The sequence below is a fragment of the Lepus europaeus genome, chromosome X, assembly GCF_033115175.1.
Source record: "Lepus europaeus isolate LE1 chromosome X, mLepTim1.pri, whole genome shotgun sequence".
Classification (NCBI taxonomy): domain Eukaryota; kingdom Metazoa; phylum Chordata; class Mammalia; order Lagomorpha; family Leporidae; genus Lepus; species Lepus europaeus.
The window spans coordinates 81,264,312-81,284,959 of record NC_084850.1 but is presented as its reverse complement, the minus strand read 5'-3'; the positions used below and the strand labels follow the sequence as shown (position 1 = coordinate 81,284,959).

The following is a 20,648-nucleotide window of genomic DNA, read 5'->3' as shown; positions in this document are numbered from 1 at the left end:
TGAAATATTTTCCTCTCATTGGAGCAAAGGTGGGCTACTCACTTCTTACACACACTACATGCTTTATCTAGCTCTCCATTCACATAATGCCTATACCTACCCATCAGTCACGGCCTATCCATGTTATCTTCTCTATGAAATCTTTCCTGACTTCCTATCATGGTTCACATCATTCCTCTAAAACCCCCACAACACTTGACTGGTACTTCCTTTTTTATTTACATTTTTTAAATTAATATAAAGAGAACAGATTTCATACAGTTTATACAGTTCTAAGAATATAATGATACTTCCCTCCCTCTCTCTCCCTTTTCAATTTTTGTGACATTTAAAAAAATATTTATTTATTTGAAAGTCAGAGCTACAGAGAGAGAGAGAGAGATCGATCTTTTGTCTGTTGGTTCACTCTCCAGAAGGCTGCAATAGACGGGGCTGAGCCAGGTCAAAGCCTGGAGCCAGGAGCTTCATCTGGGTCTCCCACATGGGTGCCAGGGGTCCAAATACTTGAGCCATCTTTCACTGCTTTCCCAGGCCATTTGCAGGGAGCTGGATCAGATGTGGAGCAGCCGGGACATAAACAGGCACCCATATGAGATGCCAGCATCACAGGTGATGGCTTTACCCACTATGCCACAATGCCAGCCATGTGACAACATTTTTAGGTTTATATGCTTCACTAAATAAACAAGTTCAACAAGCAAAAAGTACAAAGACCCCTGTACTTCTTTAAATCATTTATGACCTACCTTGCATTATAGCAGTAAAATAAAACTTGCGGCCAGTGCCGTGGCTCAACAGGCTAATCCCCTGTCTGCGGCGCCGGCACACCGGGTTCTAGTCCCGGTTGGGGTGCCGGATTCTGTCCCGGTTGCCCCTCTTCCAGGCCAGCTCTCTGCTGTGGCCCGGGAATGCAGTGAAGGATGGCCCAAGTCCTTGGGCCCTGTACCCGCATGGGAGACCAGGAAAAGCACCTGGCTCCTGGCTTCTGATCAGCACGGTGCACCAGCCGCAACACGCTGGCCGCAGTGACCATTGGGGGGTGACCCAACGGAAAAGGAAGACCTTTCTCTCTGTCTCTCTCTCTCACTGTCCACTCTGTCAAAAATAAATAAATAAATAAAAAATAAAACTTGCCTTATTCTGTATGATTTGAGGGACGAAATTTGCTTTAATCATATCTGAATACCCTGCAGTGCCAAGAATAGTACTTTATGTGATGAGTTTTCAATAAGTATTTTTAGGGCAGGGAAATGAATGGGTAAAGAAAAGAGGCTATACATGATAAATGGAAGAAACAGTGGTAAGATCTGGATTCTAAAACAAAGTTTTAATCCTTATATGTAAGAGGGGCAACCAAATTGTCATTGTATGACATTTATATTTTTAAGCAAACACTTTTAACCATATATTTGGAAATGTAAATTTATTTAACAACTATATTGTTTTTACTACTGCCAGACATTGTTCTAAGCCTTTTATATCTTAATTTATGTAATCCTTGTAAGAATCCTATTTTCTAAATAGGTAAACTGAGGCATAGAGACTAAGCAACTTGCCCAGGGATAAAAGGATAACAAGTGGTAGAATCCAGGCAGTCTGACTCCAGAGACCATGCTCTTCATTACATAAATACATTTTATTGTATCTATAGATATATACTTCCCTGACTTTAAAATCTGAGTAAGTTAAAAATGAAGTTCTTTTCTTGAAAACTCAGGGTCACCAATATAATTTTGCTTTATAGTACAATGACAAACTGAAGAGGTTGCTGAAATGTAAAAGGTACTACCCTTTACTAAGTGTGTGGACCAAAATGCCAGCATTTGTGTTGTTGGTTTTAAGTTGTTCTGCTTTTTCCCTTGATGTTAAACTGTTATTTACCACTTGTGGCTATCAATGGGCCTGAAATGCCTCTATCTTCTTTCAATTTACTGGGTACTGGGAACCAAGCTCATCAGAAATATGTATTAAGAGTCAATAAGACTCTTCGTTCATAAACTTCCTTATGCTTAGTTACAACCAATGTTCCTGAATCTCACATCAGCTTCAGGAGTGAATTCCATTAAGTTGAAACTGTTCAAAGTCTGATCCAGCAATAAACTGGGCATTATTACATAATTTCTGGTGACTGCCTGAAGTAATTATGTAAACTAAATGAGGGTCCTAATAGTTGGCCATCCTTCTCCCAAAGTGAATTATACCAGCCCAGGATTCATAATTATAAGATATGGCAGTACTTCTTTGATACAGCAACCAAACAATGCATAATTTCTTCTATTCTTACCTTTGCACCACCCAAAAATCCCAAGGAAATGGCAACTCTAGCTCTCAGATCTGGCCTGTCTTTGGGCCATACATAAGAAAGCATTGCTTTTATGATTTTCCGAGTATCAACATCTTTTAACTGTTGAAAGAGAGAAAACATAGCATTTAGTTACATGTCATCTCAAATGCAACCATATTTCATTAGTTGAATCATATTAGATTCATATAAATATCTGCGAAATACATGAAAATATCACAAACATAACTTTTATTCTAAATCAAAGGCCAACGTATTTCAAACTGAAAATATTTGGAAAAAAGGAAACTATTTCAATTGCTTTTTAAAACAACTCATTTTTACTTTGGATTAAACATACACATATATTTATTATTGTTTTTAACTTCTATATATGAAAATACACAGTACTTGTCTTTCTGTGTATGATTTGTTTCATTTATGATTTCCAGTTTCATCTATATTGCTGCAAATGTCAAGATTTCATTTTTTATGGCAGAATAATACTCCACTGCGTATATATACTATACTCTTTTTTTTAAGCTTTTATTTAATCAATGCAAATTTCATAGGTACAACTTTAGGAACATAATGGTTCTTTCCCCCAATACCTGCCCTCCCGCCCCCACTCCCATCCCATTACGGTTCATTTTTAGTTTAACTTTATATACAGAGGATCAACTCTATGCTAAGAAAAGATTTCAACAGTTTGTACCCACATACACACACAAAAACGTATAAATAAAGTACAGCTTGAGAACAAGTTTTGCAGTTAATTTTCATAGTACAACTCATTAAGGACAGAGGTCCTACATGGGGAGTAAGTGCACAGTGACTCCTGTTGTTCATTTAATAATTAACACTCTTATTTATGACATCAGTGATCATCTGAGGCTCTTGCCATGAGTTGCCAAGGCTATGGAAGCTTTTTGTGACCACAGACTCAATCAGTATTTGGACAAGGCCATAAGGAAAGTGGAAGTTCTCTCCTCCCTTCAGAGAAAAGTACATCCTTCTTTGATGGCTCCTTTCCACTGGGGTCTCACTCACAGAAATCCTTCATGTAGGCTGGCGCCCGGCTCACTAGGCTAATCCTCCTCCTTGCGGCGCCGGCACACCAGGTTCTAGTCCCGGTCGGGGCGCTGGATTCTGTCCCGGTTGCCCCTCTTCCAGGCCAGCTCTCTGCTGTGGCCCAGGAGTGCAGTGGAGGATGGCCCAAGTGCTTGGGCCCTGCACCCCATGGGAGACCAGGAGAAGCACCTGGCTCCTGCCATCGGATCAGCACGGCGGCCATTGGAGGGTGAACCAACGGCAAAGGAAGACCTTTCTCTCTGTCTCTTTCTCTCACTATCCACTCTGCCTGTCAAAAAATTAAAAAAAAAAAAAGAGAAATCCTTCATGTATATACCACACTCTTTATCCATTCATCCACTGATAGATATCTAGGTTGATTCTATACCATGGCAATTGTGAATAGTGCTACAACAAACATGGAAGTGCAGGTATCTTTTTCATACACTGATTTCATTTCCTTCGGATATATAACCAGAAGAGGGATGACCTGATTACTAGAAGTTGAGAGGGAGGAGGGGGAGACTGAATAATGGGTATCAAAACAGAGCAGGGTGAACCTGATGGGTGCTGGTGTTCTGCAGCTCAGGGGGGTGACTATGGCTTATCATGATGTATCATATTCTGCATAAAGAACTGGAAGAAAAGATAAGGAAATGGAGAGGCTATTTGCCAGGTATGGTCAGTTAAAGCTATGTATATGTGTTGAAATTTTCCATCTTGCTCCTTAAAAATGTGCAAGTATTTCATGTTAATTCAAAACTAAAAAAAAAATTGTACTTATTTCTGTTAAATTTCTTATTTTCAACTATAACCACCCCCATATTGCTAAAAAGTTACTCAATTATGATGAAGAGACATAAATTTCTTATTAAGCTATCAGACATGATATAAAACTTTAAAAAAATCTGGGGCCAGTGTTGTGGCACAACGGGTTAAGCCACCACCTACAATGCCAGCATCCCACATGGGCACTGGTTCATATCCTAGCTGCTCCACTTCTGATCCAGCTCTCTGCTAATGTGCCTGGAAAAGCAGCAGAGTATGGCCCAAGTCCTTGGGCCCTTGCACCCATGTAAGAGACCCAGAGAAGTTCTGACTCCTGGCTTCAGCCTGGCCCAGCCCCAGTCAATGCAGTCATTTGAGAAGTGAACCAGCGGATGGAAAATCTCTCTCTCTCCCTAACCCTACCTTTTAAATGAATAAAATAAATCTTTTTAAAAAAATCTTAAAAAGTTTTCCATATTTCCATCTTTGTAGTTGAAAGCTTTATACAATTTTAGGTAGTTCATGATAGAACATTTCCAATACTGTGTTTTAGGAAAGTAGGGGTCTTGGTATTGACTATATTGGAGATGTTGGGTTATGAAAAATGTCAGCAAAAATACAGTTTTCTCATTATGCTTAATCTGGTCCAAATTTATCTCATGTTTTTCTTTTTCCCATGTTTCTGAGGCAACATTCCCATTAAGTTTTTTTAGTTAGGCAACATTCCCATTAAGTTTTTTTTAGTTTCACCTTTAGAGGCATAGTATTAAAAATCAAAATCATACCTTCTAAAACCAATGAGATTAATATAATATATATATACATATACTCAAACTATTATATTGTAGCTTATAAAACAATCCACATAAGCAAAACTGAAATATTAACTCAATATCTGGAAAAAGTATTTAAAAGATCAAAGATAAGGCTCATTGTTGATGACAGTGTATGGAAATAAGCAGTCAAATGCACAGGTAATAGGGAATACACTGAAATAATCTTTCTGCAAAGCAATTTTATATCTATTGTAGGCATACCTCATTTGATTGTATTTTGCTATTTTGCTTTTATTGTGCTTTGTACACTTTTTGTTTTTTAACAAATTGAAGGTTTGTGGCACCCCTGCATCCTGCACGTCTAATGGAGCAATTTTTCCAACAGCATGTGCTCACTTTGGGTCTCAGTGTAACATTTTGATAATTCTTGCAATATTTCAAACCTTTTCATTATTACTACATCTGTTATGGTGACCTGTGATCTTTGTGATCTGTGATCTTTGATGTCTCTAATTGTTTTGGGGCACCATGAATCATGTACATATAATATAGTGAATTAAACTGATAAAGTTGTATGTGTTTTGACTGCTCCACTGACTGGACACCCCCCCCCCCTTTCTTATTCCCTCTCCTCAGGCCTCCTTATTCCCTCAGACTCAACAATATTGAAATTAGATTAAATGGCCTCTAAGTGTTCAAGTAAAAGGAGGAGTCTCATATCATTCACTTTAAATCAAAAGCTAGAAATGATTAAGCTTAGTGAAGAAAGCATGTCAAAAGCCAAAACAGACTGAAAGAAAGAACCCTTGTCCCAAACAGATAGCCAAGTGGTGAATACAAAGGAAAAGTTCTTGAAGGAAGTTAAAAATGCTAGGGCCGGCGCTGTGGCACAGCAGGTTAATACCCTGGCCTGAAGCGCCGGCATCCCGTATGGGCGCCAGTTCTAGTCCCAGCTGCTCCACTTCTGATCCAGCTCTCTGCTATGGCCTGGGAAAGCAGTAGAAGATGGCCCAAGTCCTTTTCCCCTGCACCCACATGGGAGACCCAGAAGAAGCTCCTGGCTCCTGGCTTCGGATCGGCGCAATTCTACCCCTCTGACTCTCAAGTAAAAAATAAATAAATCTTTAAAACAAAGTGCTACACCAGGGGTCAGTGTTGTGGTGCAGAAGATTAAACTGCCACTTGTGATGTTGGCATCCTATACCAGAGTGCCAGTTTAAGTCCAGGCTGCTCCACTTTCTATCCAGCTCCCTGCTAATACACTGGGAAAGCAGCAGAAGATGGCTCAAATACTTGGGTTCCTGCCACCCACATCGGGAGACCCGGATAGACTTCTGGGCTCCTGGCTTTGGCCTGGCCCAGCCAAGGCCATTGTGGCCATTTGGGGAGTGAACCAGCAGATAGAAGAGCTCTCCCCTTCTTTTTTTTTAAGATTTATTTTATTTATTTGAAAGACAGAGTTGCAGAGAGAGGCAGAGAGAGAGGTCTTCCATGTGCTGGTTCACTCCCCAGATGGCCACAACAGCTGGAGCTGCGCCGATCTGAAGCCAGGAGCCAGGAGCTTCTTCCAGGTCTCCCACCATGGGTGCAGGGGCCCAAGGACTTGGGCCATCTTCTACTGCTTTCCCAGACCACAGCAGAGAGCTGGATCAGAAGAGGAGCAGCCAAGATTAGAACCAGTACCCATATGGGATGCCAGCGCTTCAGGCCAGGGCATTAACCTGCTGTGCCACAGCACCGACCCCGCTCTCCCCTTCTTTAGCTCTCCATCTTTCTCTGTTCTCTGTCATTCTGCCTGTCAAGTAAGTAAGCGAGCAAATAAATAAAACTTTTTTAAAAAGTGCAACTACAGTGAACACATGAATGACAGGAAAGTAAAACAGCCTTACTGTTGATATAAAGAAAGTTTTAGTAATCTGACTATAAGGTCAAACCAGCAATAACATTTCCTTAAAGTAAAGCCTAATCCAGAGTAAGGGCCTACTTCTCAATTTTATGAGTGCCAAGACAGGCAAGGAAGCTGCAGAAGAATATGAAACTAGCAGAAGTTGAAGCAGCAAGTGTTGATGAAGAAACTGGAGCACATCATCCAGAAGATCTTCATCAGACAACTGATGAAGGTGGCAACATTAAACAATAGATTTTTGGGGGATGGTGCTATAGTGTAGAAGGTTAAGCTGGTGCCTATTGTATCAGCATCCCATACTGGCGCTTGTTCAAGTCCAGGCTGCTCCACTTCCAATGCAGCTCCCTGTTAATGTGCCTGGGAAAGCCCTGGAAGATAGCCCAAGCTCCTGGGCCCCATGCACTCATGTAGGAGACCAGGAAGAAGCTCCTAGTTTATGGCTTTGGCCTGGCCCAACTCTGGCCATTGCGGCCATTTGGGGAGTGTATCAGCAGATATAAGATCTCTTTCTCTCTCTCTGTATCTCTGTCTTCAAATGAATCAAATGAATGTCAGAGTTACACAGAGAGAGAAGGAGAGGCAGAGAGAGAGAGAGAGAGAAAGAGAGGTCTTCTATCTGCTGGTTCAGTTCCCTTTTGGCCACAATGGCTGGAACAGTGCCGATCTGAAACCAGGAGCCAGGAGCTTCTTCCAGGTCTCCCACATGGGTGCAGGGGCCCAAGTACTTGGGCCATCTTCTACTGCTTTCCCAGGCCATAGCAGAGAGCTGGATCAGAAGTGGAGCAGCTGGGACTTGAACCGGTGCCCATATGGGATGCTGGCATACAGGTGGCGACTTTACCCACTATGCCACAGCACTGGCCTAATTAATGTTATTTTGATGCCTACCAACACAACATCCATTCTGCATAGAACCTATGGATCAAGGAATAATTTTGACTTTCAAGTCTTAGTGTAAGGCTATAGTTGCCGTGGATAGTGAGTGATTCCTCTGTTGGATATCAGGAAAGCACACTGAAAATCTCCTGGCAAGTACTCACCATTCTAGATGCCTTTAAGAATATTTGTGATTCATAAGAGATCAAAATAGCAACATTTGCAGGAGTCTGGAAGAAGCTGAATCTAACCATCATAGATGACTTTGAGAGATTCAAGACTTCAGTGAAGGAGGTAACTGCAGATATGGTGGAAATAGCAAGAGAATCAGAAGCCTGAAGATATGCAAGATGTGCCTGAATTGGGGCAATCTCATGATAAAGCCTTAATGTATGGAGGAGTTGCTTCATTCAAGTAAACAAAGTGGCTTCCTGAGATGTATGAAAGCTACTACTGGTGATAAAGCTATGAACGCTGTTGAAATTATAACAAAGGATATACTGTAGAAACTTAGTTGATAAACTAGTGGCAACATTTGAGCTGGCTGATTTCAATTTGGAAACATGTTTTACTGTGGGTAAATGCTGTCAAACAGCAGAAGTTTTTCATGAAACTACACAGAAGTTTTTCACGACAGAATCAGGAGATGCAGCAAGTTTCACTGGTATCTCATTTTAAGAAATTTTCACAGGCACCCCAACCTTCAGCAACTACTACCCTGTTCAGTAAGTAGCCATCAATATCAAGGCAAGATCCTCCCCCAGCAAAAGATTTATGACTTACTGAAGGTTTGGAAGAGTGTAGCATTTTTAGCAATATTTTAAAATTAAGGTACATATACTGTTTGGAATACTGCTATTGAACATTAATAGAATACACTATGAGCTAAACATCTATATGCACTGATAAGCCAAAAAATTCATTTGGCTTTAGTATAAAATTCATTGTATTGCAGTCATCTAGAACCTAACCTGCAATATCTCCAAGGTGTGCCTGCGTAAGCTTTTAAAATAACTCTGTTCTCTGTCTCAAGAATTCCACATCTGGTAGCTCATGTCAAGAAAAACCTTAAAAATATACTCCAAGTTGAATTAATTTCACCTCTTTAGACTCTCCTGAATTTGTCTACTTTGAAGGCTTGGGTTCAAGTGTGGCTCTGCTTCCAATTTCAGCTTCCTGATAATGTGTACTGTGGGAAGTAGTAGGGATACTCAAGTAGTTGAGTCCCTATGACCATGAGGGAGACCAGGATTGATTTCCTCGCTCCAGCAAGTGGGAGATGTCAGTATGTCTATCTCTATCCTCTCCCTTAAAGAAAAAATAACAACTCTTGCCAGGATCTTTTGCTGTATGTTCTCATAGAACAGTATTCCTTTCTTTCAGAATATCCATTTTAGTTATAAACTCAATATATTGCAGTAAGATTATTTAATTCATCTGCTCCCCCGCTAAATTTAAATTCCATGGGAGCAGTAACTTTGTGTTTTGTGCTCACTGTTGTAACCCAATACGAAATACCATGGCTGACATGCAGGATGTACTCAATATTTATTGAATAAAGAAATGAAAAATTTAGCAATAAAGATATTTATGCTGGCCGGCATCGCAGCTCACTTGGCTAATCCTCCGCCTGTGGCGCTGGCACCCCAGGTTCTAGTCCCGGTCGGGGCGCCGGATTCTGTTCCAGTTGCTCCTCTTCCAGTCCAGCTCTCTGCTGTGGCCTGGGAGTGCAGTGGAGGATGGCCCAAGTGCTTGGGCCCTGCACCCGCATGGGAGAGCAGGAGGAATCGGAATGGCGCAGCGCACCAGCCGTAGTGGCCATTTGGGGGGTGAACCAACGGAAAAAGGAAGACCTTTCGCTCTGTGTCTCTCTCTCTCTCTTACTGTCTAACTCTGCCTGTCAAAAAAAAAAAAGATATTTATGTCCAAGGCTTTCTTAATAGAAATAAAATTGGAAGCAGCTTAAATGATAAATAATAGAAAATAATGTAAATAAATTAGAGTGAATGCATATAACAAAATAGGAGTAATGAACATAAATATGTTAAAAGGAGCAAAGTTAAAAACTTATTTCTTGTGAGAAAAAATGTGATGTGTAAGAGTTTATATGTACATAAAAGTGGATATGGAAAGCAATACTTCCAAAGTGTTAACATCGGTAGCCATGAATAGGTGAAATCATTGATAACTTTTTACATTCTTTTTGTTTATATTTTCTGTACTTCACATATAATAAGAAAAAATTTAATTCATTTCAAGAGGAAAAAGTTATTTGACTTCAAGTAGATTTGCACAGTATGGAATGGGGGAAAATTGGAAACATGTAAGAAATGCAGGACAGTATATTATATAATACAAGGTTTTATTATGGTTATCTCCCTGGGGCTCCACAAAATATTTTGCTAGTATTTTAAGCTGGTTATAATATATAGAATAACAGAAATGAAACTGTTCATATTGTACTGAAAACTAAAGGACAACCTTTCTGAACTGCTTTAAATACATGTAAGTATGAAATCTTGAAAGTATAGATCTCAATGATTTATTTTACACACACACACATATAAATGTGTGTATACATACATACATATACACATATGTATGCATATATGTACACATATATATATGTATGTATAAAATATATGTTCTCCTAACTGGCAAGGCATTAAAATAGGGAATAAGGCAGTAATTTCAAAATTCATTTTTCCAATCGAACTATTACTAAATAAATATAATTTAATGCATCATAACACAAACTAGAACATTTCAACCACTCTCCCATCTCACAAGTTTTATCTGCCTTACTTTTCTTGACTGAATAGTGGGGGGGAAAAAAGGTCCTGTTTCCACATATCTTTAGAAACACTCTCGCCTGTCAAAACCTTCTATAACACACCCCAGAATTTTTTTAGTAAGGACACAGAAAAGTTATGGCTAAGAGCAAGAAAATTATTCTAGCTGGCTTAATAGTGCATAAAATGTCACCACTTCATTTAACAAAATGGGTTCTGAAGTTGTGTAATCATGCATTATGAGTCCATTAAGCTATAAAGGACAAGACTTCAGTTATAGTTTAGGTAAACTATAAAGTTAGAAAAATAATGTCTTTTTTTCAAGTGGAGGCCAAATCAAAGAGACATTTCAGAGGTTGAGTAACATTTTTAAAGAATTTTAAATCAGCCTGTTCCTGATGCACAAGGGTAAAAGAAAACAGGTGGTCTCAATATATTTCCTAAAAGATAACACACTGCCTTTCAAAACCACCATAGTTAATTTATACTGGCCATCCAATGGTAATCTGGAAAGACAAAAGGATTACCTCAAGCTGAAAAGAGACCAGTCACTAGCTTGAGATTGAATTAGACATCACCTGCACATCAACTATTTATTTTCACCCTGACTCAACAGGGTATAAGCAGAAAACACAAATAACATATATAATACCCTTTGAAAATCAAATTCTTTAAGAAAGGGTGGGAAACACAGGAAATGGTCAAGAAAGTAATGGTTATGTGAAAAAAACCACAGTTGAAGAGTAACCAGTATTGGTGTGGTATCACTATGGTAGTACAAGGGAAAACAATCCAATGATGATTGAAGGAAATGAAGTTTTTTCTCAAGGGCTAAAATTCCTAAAGTAACTAATAGATGTCATAAGTTTTTCTTTAAGTCTCCCTTATACATAAAAAGAAGGTATAGATTTAACTTTTATTTATTATTTTTACAGTAAATAGGATCTAAAAGTTATTTCTGAAAACATAACTGTGAGGATTCCTTCATAACACAAAAGCTCCATAAAATTGAACATTATAGAAATGTCATTAAAAGGCCTGCAGAGGTAAGAGTGAATCTACTTTCCTCCTTTGCTAACAGAATATAAACAATGTGGCCTTCCTGCTGTAGCTTGATAGTCTCAAGTTTAAAATGTATGTGGTGCTTGCCTATATTCACTGAGCTAGGGTCTTTTTATGTCTTCCTTGTTGATCTCTTTATTTAGTGGAGGATTAAACTCTTGACTGCAATGTTAATTAAAAAAATGTTATTTCAAAAACTAAAAAAGGAAAAAGGAAGAGAGGAAGGAAGGAAAGAAGGGGGCCAGGGCAGGGGAGGGGTAAAGGAATATTATTATATTCTTAAAGTTGTATCTATGAAGTACATTGAATATGTTCTCTTTGTATTAATTTACATTAACATGAAAAAAATGAAGTATCAGAAAAAAAATGTAGGCGAGGGCTGGCATTGTGGTATAATGAGTTAAGCCGTGGCTTGGGATGCCCACATCCCATACTGGTGTGTTGGTTTGAGTCCTGGATTTTCTGTTTCCAATCCAGCTACCTGCTTAATGCATCCGGAGAAGCAGCAGAAGATAGCCCAAGCACTTGGGTTCCTATCACATGAGAGACCTAGATGGAGCTCCTGGCTCCCAGCTTTGGCCTGGCCTACTCCTGGCTAAAGAGGGCATTTCGACATTGAACCAGCAGATGGAGAATGTCTATCTCTGTCCCTCATCCCCTTTTTTCTCTGTCTCTCTGCCTTTCAAGTAAATGAAAACTAAAACAAACATTAAAAAAAAAACATTTCATTGATACTTTAAGCTTCATTACAATGTAAAACTAGTATGTATGATGAACATTTTTTTTGGAAAAATCTCAACTATATATTGGAATTAGATAGTCATAATTAGAGGAAAGCAATTAGATTCAGAAAAATATGCACGTGTGTGCGTGCATACACACACACACACGGAACAAAAAAAGGAATTCAAATTAGTTCACTAAGATTTTTTAATCTAACAAAATTATACTGTACATTTTTCTCCAGAAACGTTTAAAAGATAAGTTTGGAAGAGAGAAAGGGCTGTCAGAGGAGATGAAAATAACTGAAGACAAGGTGGCCCAAGAGAAAAAGCAGGTGCCAGAAAAGGAAATGTGACTGATAGCAAGAACAACACTATGTACTCAATTAATTAATTAATGCATCTATTCTCAAATACACAAGGACAAATTCTTATTAATATCCTGTAGGTATACTTAATATTTGATATATTAAGTCACCAGAAGTTTTCAGATTTTTAGATATTTACCTATTTGGTATTAATATATGGCTTCAAAAGTGTCACGAGACTGGACAGTTAAGAAATAATGAGGGCCCAGCCTTGTGGTGCAGTGGGTAAAGCCACCGCCTACAGTGCCAGCATCCCACATGGGCTCCAGTTATCTCTAACTGCTCCACTTCCAATCCAGCTGCCTGCTAATGGCCTGGGAAAAGCAGTGGAAGATAGCTCAAGTGCTTAGGCCCCTGCTAACCATGTGGGAGACCAGGATGAAGATTCTGGCTCCTGGCTTCGGTCTGGACCAATCCTGGCCATTCCAGCCATCTGGAGAGTGGATCAGCAGATGGAAGCTCGCTCTCTCTCTCTTTCAAATAAATAAATAAATAAATATTTAATAACAAAGCAGAAATAATTAAAAGAACATCTACTGTACACAGGAAGTTTATACAGCACAATGGACCAAAACAAATATATTAATAAAATGAAAAAAACATCTGACTAAAAAAGGTGTAACTGGAAAGGTACAAACTGTACTGTTTATATGCAGTAGTGCTCAAGTCGACAAATGTGCTAGAAGTGAACATCTATAACTAATAACCATTAGGACAGGACACAAAAAGAATTTCAAAGAATCAAAAAATCCGGAGCAGCTCATTTGGTAGAGTTCTCAGATATTAAAGATAAATGTGGAGCCAGTTTTGCAGCACAGTGTAAAGCTGCCAGCTATGATGCTGGCATGATGGTTTGTGTCCTGGCTGCTCCACTTCTGATTCAGCTCTCTGCTAATGTGCCTGCGAAAGCAGAAGATGGCCTGAGCACTTGGGCCCCTGCACCCAACTGGGAGACCTGGAAGAAGCTCCTGGCTTCTGTCTTTGGCCTAGCCTAGCCGCAGCTGTTTGTAGCCACTTGGAGATTGAACCAGCAGATGGTTCAATCTCTCTCTCTCTCTCTCTCTCTCTCTCTCTCTCTCTCTGTAACTCTGCCTTTCAAATAAATAAACCTTTCAAAATAGATAATTGTATATTAATAAACACATGTTTTGTTTCTCAAGTGGTTAACTTTACATCTCTCACCAGAAAAGGTTGTCAGGCACTGAATCAACAGCAAATTTCTCCACCAAAAGCTTATGCCTTACAAGGGAGTGAAGTCCATTGGGCTTTTCTTTTTGTCTTCATTTTTTGTTTTTGGCCACTGGACTTTGAGAGGAAAACAAAGAATAAGAAAAAACAGAATGATCTTTTCATAAAGGTAGCAGAATTATTTTTTTCTTTAGCTGATGAAGAATTTAAAAATTCTGGTTTTACAGACTTTTTAAAAAAGATTTATTTATTTGAAAGGCAGAATTACAGAGAGGCAGAGGCAGGGTGGGGAGTCTTCCATTCGCTGGTTCACTCCCCAGATGGCTGCAATGGCCGGAGCTGGGCCAATCCAAAGCCAGGAACCAGGAGATTCTTCTGGGTCTCCCACGTGGGTGCAGGGGCCCAAAGACTTGGGCCATCTTCTACTGCTTTCCCATTTACAGACATTCTTAAGTTCTAACAGCCAGAAGTACTCACAGAATCAAAGAACAGGTTTTTCTTTTATTATTTTTCGCTTATTTATTTATTTTTTGATAGGCAGAGTTAGACAGTGAGAGAGAGAGAGACAGAGAGAAAGGTCTTCCTTTTTCCGTTGGTTCACCTCCCAAGTGGCTGCTATGGCCGGTGTGCTGCAGCTGGTAAGCTGCACTGATCCGAAGCCAGGAGCCAGGTGCTTCCTCCTGGTCTCCCATGCGGGTGCAGGGCCCAAGGAACTGGGCCATCCTCCACTGCCCTCCTAGGCCACAGCAGAGAGCTGGACTGGAAGAGGAGCAACTGAGACAGAATCCAGTGCCCCAACCGGGACTAGAACCCGGGCTGCGGGCGCCGCAGGCGGAGGATTAACCTAGTGAGCCGTGACGCCAGCAAAGGACAGGTTTTAAAAGAAACTACTTGGCGGAAAAGCTTGTGGTGAGGAAGAAAAATGATAGGAAAAATTTTGGAATGCTATCTGTTTTGTAAAAATATGGGCTTTAGGCTGAATATTTTCTCTCAAAAGAACTCATTTAGCAGAAAATTTGCAAGTGCCCACAATTTCAAGGGCAAGCAAATTGTGCAGAAAACAAAACTATGTCTCCAACCAAGCTAAAGGGAGGTGCAATTAAAGGAATAATTGAAACCACTACTTCAATACTTTTATGGCTAACAGTACCTTAGTAAAAGGTAGGTCAAAAGAGCACGAGTTAGTTCAGAGGCTGCCTAATAACACTGGAGATATAAGTATAGTAAGTTTGGATGGGAAAGGACAGTATATATTAATTGTAAGGAAAGGCTTTCTAATTATAATTACTTTCTCTATATATCTCAGGGTTTGTTTTTTAAGCTCTGTTGGTCGGAAATTCCAATGAAGAGCATTATCCAGCAGTGATTAGGCCCTAAGAAAAAATGGATTAGGCTACATGAGATGAATTTGTAACTGACAGTCCATGTAATAATTTACAAGAGAAAATACTTGCCAAGCAGATTAATATTCACAAGGCCCATCAGTGAATTCTCTACCTCAAAGAGAAGTCAATTTGAGAAATCAAATGAAGATCATAAGGCTGCCTGATGATGTATGAAATCAGAGCTAGAAAACTGCCTTCCCATGTCATCCAGGTATTCTTGCCCACTGGTCTGTGTACCCACTCATTTTAACAAGCCTAGAGTTTCATTATTCCATTATTGCCCCAATCCTCCAACTTTTAATACTCCAAGTTGCTGTTTCACTTCTTCTGATAACATCAAGATTTATACCAAAGCTTTCTGATGGCTCTACTAAGTATAATCTCTCTTTAAATACTATTAGCTTCAGACTATATTCAATCAATAGGGAGGTGTTTCTAAATAAAAAAGAACAAGTCAAGCAAAGTCTGGGAAGTAGTCCTTTCATTAAGCTTTGCATTATTTATGTCCTTATTAAGAGAGCACAGGACTAACTAAACTTACCAACAGATACTTTTTTTCAAGAGACATAAATAAAAATGTAGATGCCAAGACCAAAGCTCCAGGATCCCTTAAGAGATTCTATTATAAACAAATAGTCACTTAATTCATTTATTTTAAAAACAGGAATTTTGAAATACTGAGTTACCACTCCTTTTTCATGAAACCTGTATTATAGCCATATTGGATAAATAAATGATTTAAATACATTCTGACATGCATTATTAATGCTAATTAATAGTCATTAAGTACACACAAATAGCAATGAATAAAAAGTAAAGTAGTAGAGATGTCAGTTTTAAGGTAAAGTCTTATTTATTAGGGCAATGAAACTTCTACATAGTAGTTTAGATAGTCTGCCACGTAAACTGTGAAGCTTCTAGACAGCAGGGGATTTTTTATTGTCATTATTCTATCTCCAGTAATTAGCACAGAGTTCAGCACAAAGCATGTACTGAAAATGTACTTTTTAAATGAATGGATTATGATAGGTGACAGGCTTTACAATCTCACATTATAGTAAGAACAACCAATATTTACTGAATCCTTACTATATGTTGAGCACTATTTAAGAGTTTAAATATAGTATGAGGAATTAACTCATTTAAATTCATTTTGGAATTATCGTCTCCATTTTATAGATAAAGAAACCAAAGTACACAGAAATTAAGTAACTTGTTCAAGATCATTCCCACTAAAAAATGAGGATATCTTGATTAAAGCCTAGGTAGTCTGTCTCCAGAGCTCAGGCTCTTAACTACAACTCCACACCACCCCTTTTTTAGCACAGATTTCATTAGCTAACAAAGCTAAAGCAGTACAAAGATGGCAGGAGAAAAACAATAAAGAAAACCAAATATAAAATATTACAGTGATTTTTGCTTTGTTCTATTTTATTGTAGAAGAAACTATCTTGAAGTTTATATTGCTTGAGTTTAAGAGAAATGACTGCTTCTCCTTTATTAGTGAACATATTTTTTGGTTGTGTTTACAGCATTATCAGCAACTAACCTTAAGAGGTCTTGGTAACAGATGATCCTGCAAACTGGCAAATACCATGCCAAAGACTAACATACTGATAAACAAATCTCACTATTTGGCGTAATTTAAAAATATTCTCTCTTATGACACTTTGCTGTTTTGAAAGACAGTCAGCCAGAAAGGATAGTAACATGCAAAATACGGACAAAACATAGATGTGAAGTGTTTGAGTTCCTTGAAAGAAAAAAGCTGCACTGGAAATCTAAGAAAGAAAAGCACTGAAAAGTTTTTCTTACCAATTACATTCTACCAATAAGATAACTGGTATTTACTTTCCTTTAATTTATAGAGCAACTTAACAAAAAATTTGCACTTAACCACCAACCCTGAAAATATCATCTCTACTTAGAGACACATATATAGAGATTGGGTCAAACCAAAGAAAATAAAGGCAAACTCAGAGAAAAAGGCCAGAAAGGCAAACTCAGAGAAAAAGGCCAGATGGAGAAATGTGTAACAGTATTCCAATGACATTTTCACTCAGAAAACGTGTAGTGCAATTAAATCTTTTTATTTCAGTGGCCCTACTGGTTCGTATGCTCGCATAATGATAATCACAATTATAAAGAATATGTGTAATTAAATAGACTGGATATATAGATGATTTACAATGAAGCTATGGGATACTCTAGAATTTTTCTAATCAAATGTATACAAGGGGAAACATTAATCTTAACACATATACATACTCACACACACAAATTACTTGTAATAGCTAACTCTCTCTACTTATTTACAAGGCTGTATTACACAACAAATAACCTCAACCAATGATATTGTAAAGAACTAAGATATTTTCAGGTTCACAAATACCTTTTTTCTTTTAAATTCAATCATAATTTTTAATTGTTTTTAAGCCTGAGAAAATCTCATGTATATAATCATGGTCAGTTCAAATGGTTTTGCATGACAGAATATGCAGTTAGCTGGGTCAGTCAAATATTCTAGAAAATCTTAAATACCTATATTTTCCATTGTAGGTACACTCATCAATAAGAATTTCCAGTTCTTGTTAGTGATTCTTACCCCTTCTTTTGGGTCTGTGTGGAGTCCTCCACCTGCATGACCATGCCAACATGTTCTCTTTTCTATCAGTGGCCATACCTGGAGAACCTAGTAGAAGAGGATACCAAGCAGTTCATTTAGCTATTACAGAATTTCAGGTGTCTAAACATCTGGTTTAGATACTCTAATAAATGTTCCCCAAACAAATCCTGAGGCATAGCTTTTAGCCTGGCATAGTAAAGCAAAACACCTTCAGAATTAGCTTATTGTTAAGTTTATACAAGAATATTAAGATCTAACAAATTCATATACAGAAGTCACTTTCTCTAAATAATTCTTAAAATTAATGTTTAAAAGATTTAATTTGTATTACACTTCTATTTCATTTATATACTAGCTTTTTATCATTCACTAACACAATTATAGTGATGATAACCTGTTATACCATTATTAGCAAGCAAATATAATAATATAGTTATAATTAATTTATATCTCTGTTCGTGGTTCCTGGCTTCAGCCTGGCCAAGCCCTGGCTGCTGCAGACATTTGAAGAGGGAAGACCGATGGAAGATCTCTCTCTCTGTTGCTGCCTTTCAAATAAAGTAAAAATAAATCATGAAAATAATGACAAAATGGTCCTCTCTATTAAAAAAGGGGGAGGGGACACTTGGCACAGCAGTTAAGACACTGCTTAGGATATCTACATTCCATATTAGAGTGCCTGGGTTCAAGTCCTGACTCTATTTCCAATCCTTCTAATTTGTACCATGGGAAGCTTGGTGATGGCTCAAGTACATGGGTCCCTGCCATCCACATAGGAGACCTGGATTTTTTTTTAAAGATTTATTTTATTTCTTTGAAAGGCACAGTGACAGATTAAGAAAGGAAGAGAGACAGGAAGAGCTCTTCCATCTACTACTTCAATCCCCAGATGGTTGCAACAGCCAGGGCTGAGCCCAAGGCTAAATCCAGGAGCCTGGAACTCTATTTTGGTCTCCCACATGGGTGGCAAGGACCAATCAATTCAGCCATCTTCTGCTGCTTTCCCAGGCACATTAGCAGGGAGCTTGGATGGGGAGCTGGATCAGAAACAGAGCAGCCAGGATTCAAACCAGTACTCCGAAATGAGATGCCAGTGTTGTGTGCGGCAGCTTAACCTGCTGCACCACAAGGTAAGCTCCTGGCTCCCAGCTCTGGTGTGGCCCATTCCTGTATGTTATGTATTTGGGGGAATGAATGAATGAATGGGTGATCTCTATCTCTGTCTCTCTGCCTTTCAAATAAAATGAAGATAAACATTTTTTTAAATCAATGGAAAACAGAATAAAAAGATAAGTTTATTTTGGTGAAAAAAAATTTGAAATCCATGCAACTTTTCTCATAATATGCATGTTCCATGAACTTTTTGAAAACCTGTTATATTTAGAAACATGATTTTTTAATACTTCACAGTATATCTTTTGCTACAGCAATTAATTTACACATTTTATCTTTCTTACTTCATGGTAAATTTCTTAAGATTAGGGAAAGTATATTTTATCTTTTTATCTCTCATGGCACATACAACAGTGTCCTATATATGGACAACATGGACAGTGTAGGTTTCAATGTTTGTTAGACTCACTTACACAGCTATCTCAAAAAAAAAGATATGTACAAATCTCCCAAGTATCCTTAAAATATGCAAATATATTACCTATTTTAAATTTTGCAAAAAGTTTTACAATTACTTCTGAGGTTAGTAATATATAAAAATAAAACAATTCAAGAAAATATGATAGTCTAAAAAATAGTAGGGGCTGGTGCTGTGGCGTAGCAGGTAAAGCCACCACCTGCAGTGCCAGCATCCCATATGGGTGCTGGTTCTAGTCCCAGCTGCTCCACTTCCTATCCTGATCTCTACTTTGGCCTAGGACAGCAGTAGAAGATGGCCCAGGTGTTTGGGCTCCTGCACTCGTGTGGGAGACCCAAAAGAAGCTCCTGGATCCCGGCTTTGGATTGGCACAGCTCCAGCCATTGCGGCCAATTGGGGAGAGAACCAGTGGATGCAAGATCTCTCTCTCTCTCTCTCTCTCTCTCTCTGCCTCTCCTTCTCTGTGTAACTCTGACTTTCAAAGAAATAAATAAATCTTTAAAAAAATTAATTCATTCATTTAAAAAAGATAGTAAAGATTAGGCTTACAATTTAGGCTTGCTAGTATTAAAAATGCTCTCACAATTAAAAATACTTAATAAAGCACACTGGATTTAATGATGCTTTTTCAGTAGCCATAATAATCAATAATTAAAAAACAAAGGCTCACTTCTTTATAAAAACAAATGTGTATCAATACCATACACAACATAACAGTATCAGCTCAGGGAAAAGCTATGAAAATGGAATTACAAAAAGCCAAGGTGCCTTCTGGTTCTCACCAGTTGAGACACAAAAAGTAATTGCCATAAATGGATTATTGATTTTTGGATCAACAATCTTAAAGCATTTTATATAAGGAAAACATCAAAAGGTAATTTTGAGTCGACAGTGTCTCTTTGTCACATTTTCTCCTCTAAAAGACCAAGCAACAAGTTTTATCAAGGGGTCTGGTGAATACCACATGAGATAATAAGGACTTCAACAAAGCAAAAGACTAAAATATAAGTAATCTCTATGGTGTCATGGGCATTGAGAAGACTATGTACATTTTCCCTTAAAATTTTAATTTAATAATGGAAAATTAATTTCCATAGCTTCTGCATAAATGAGAATAATACTTTGTACCTTGATGGCAAATAACTATCAATCAGAAAGAAAAAAATAAAGTATTCTAGATTTATATCATCTTCTAATTTTCTAGTCTTTTTCTTTCATAGAGATTTATGTGTCTCA

General features: G+C 38.2%; 1 protein-coding gene across 2 annotated transcripts in view; it reads right to left on the bottom strand.

The window, feature by feature from the left end:
- Nucleotides 1–20,648, bottom strand: part of ABCB7 (ATP binding cassette subfamily B member 7) — a 112,670-nt gene that overhangs the window by 36,647 nt on the left and 55,375 nt on the right. For both annotated transcript variants that reach the window (XM_062182878.1, XM_062182879.1), the window contains exons 3-4: nt 17,801–17,887; nt 2,285–2,404 (exon numbers count right to left, since the gene is read on the bottom strand). In XM_062182878.1, the coding sequence (XP_062038862.1) occupies nt 2,285–2,404; nt 17,801–17,887 (207 nt within the window). The remainder of the gene's footprint in view (nt 1–2,284; nt 2,405–17,800; nt 17,888–20,648) is intronic.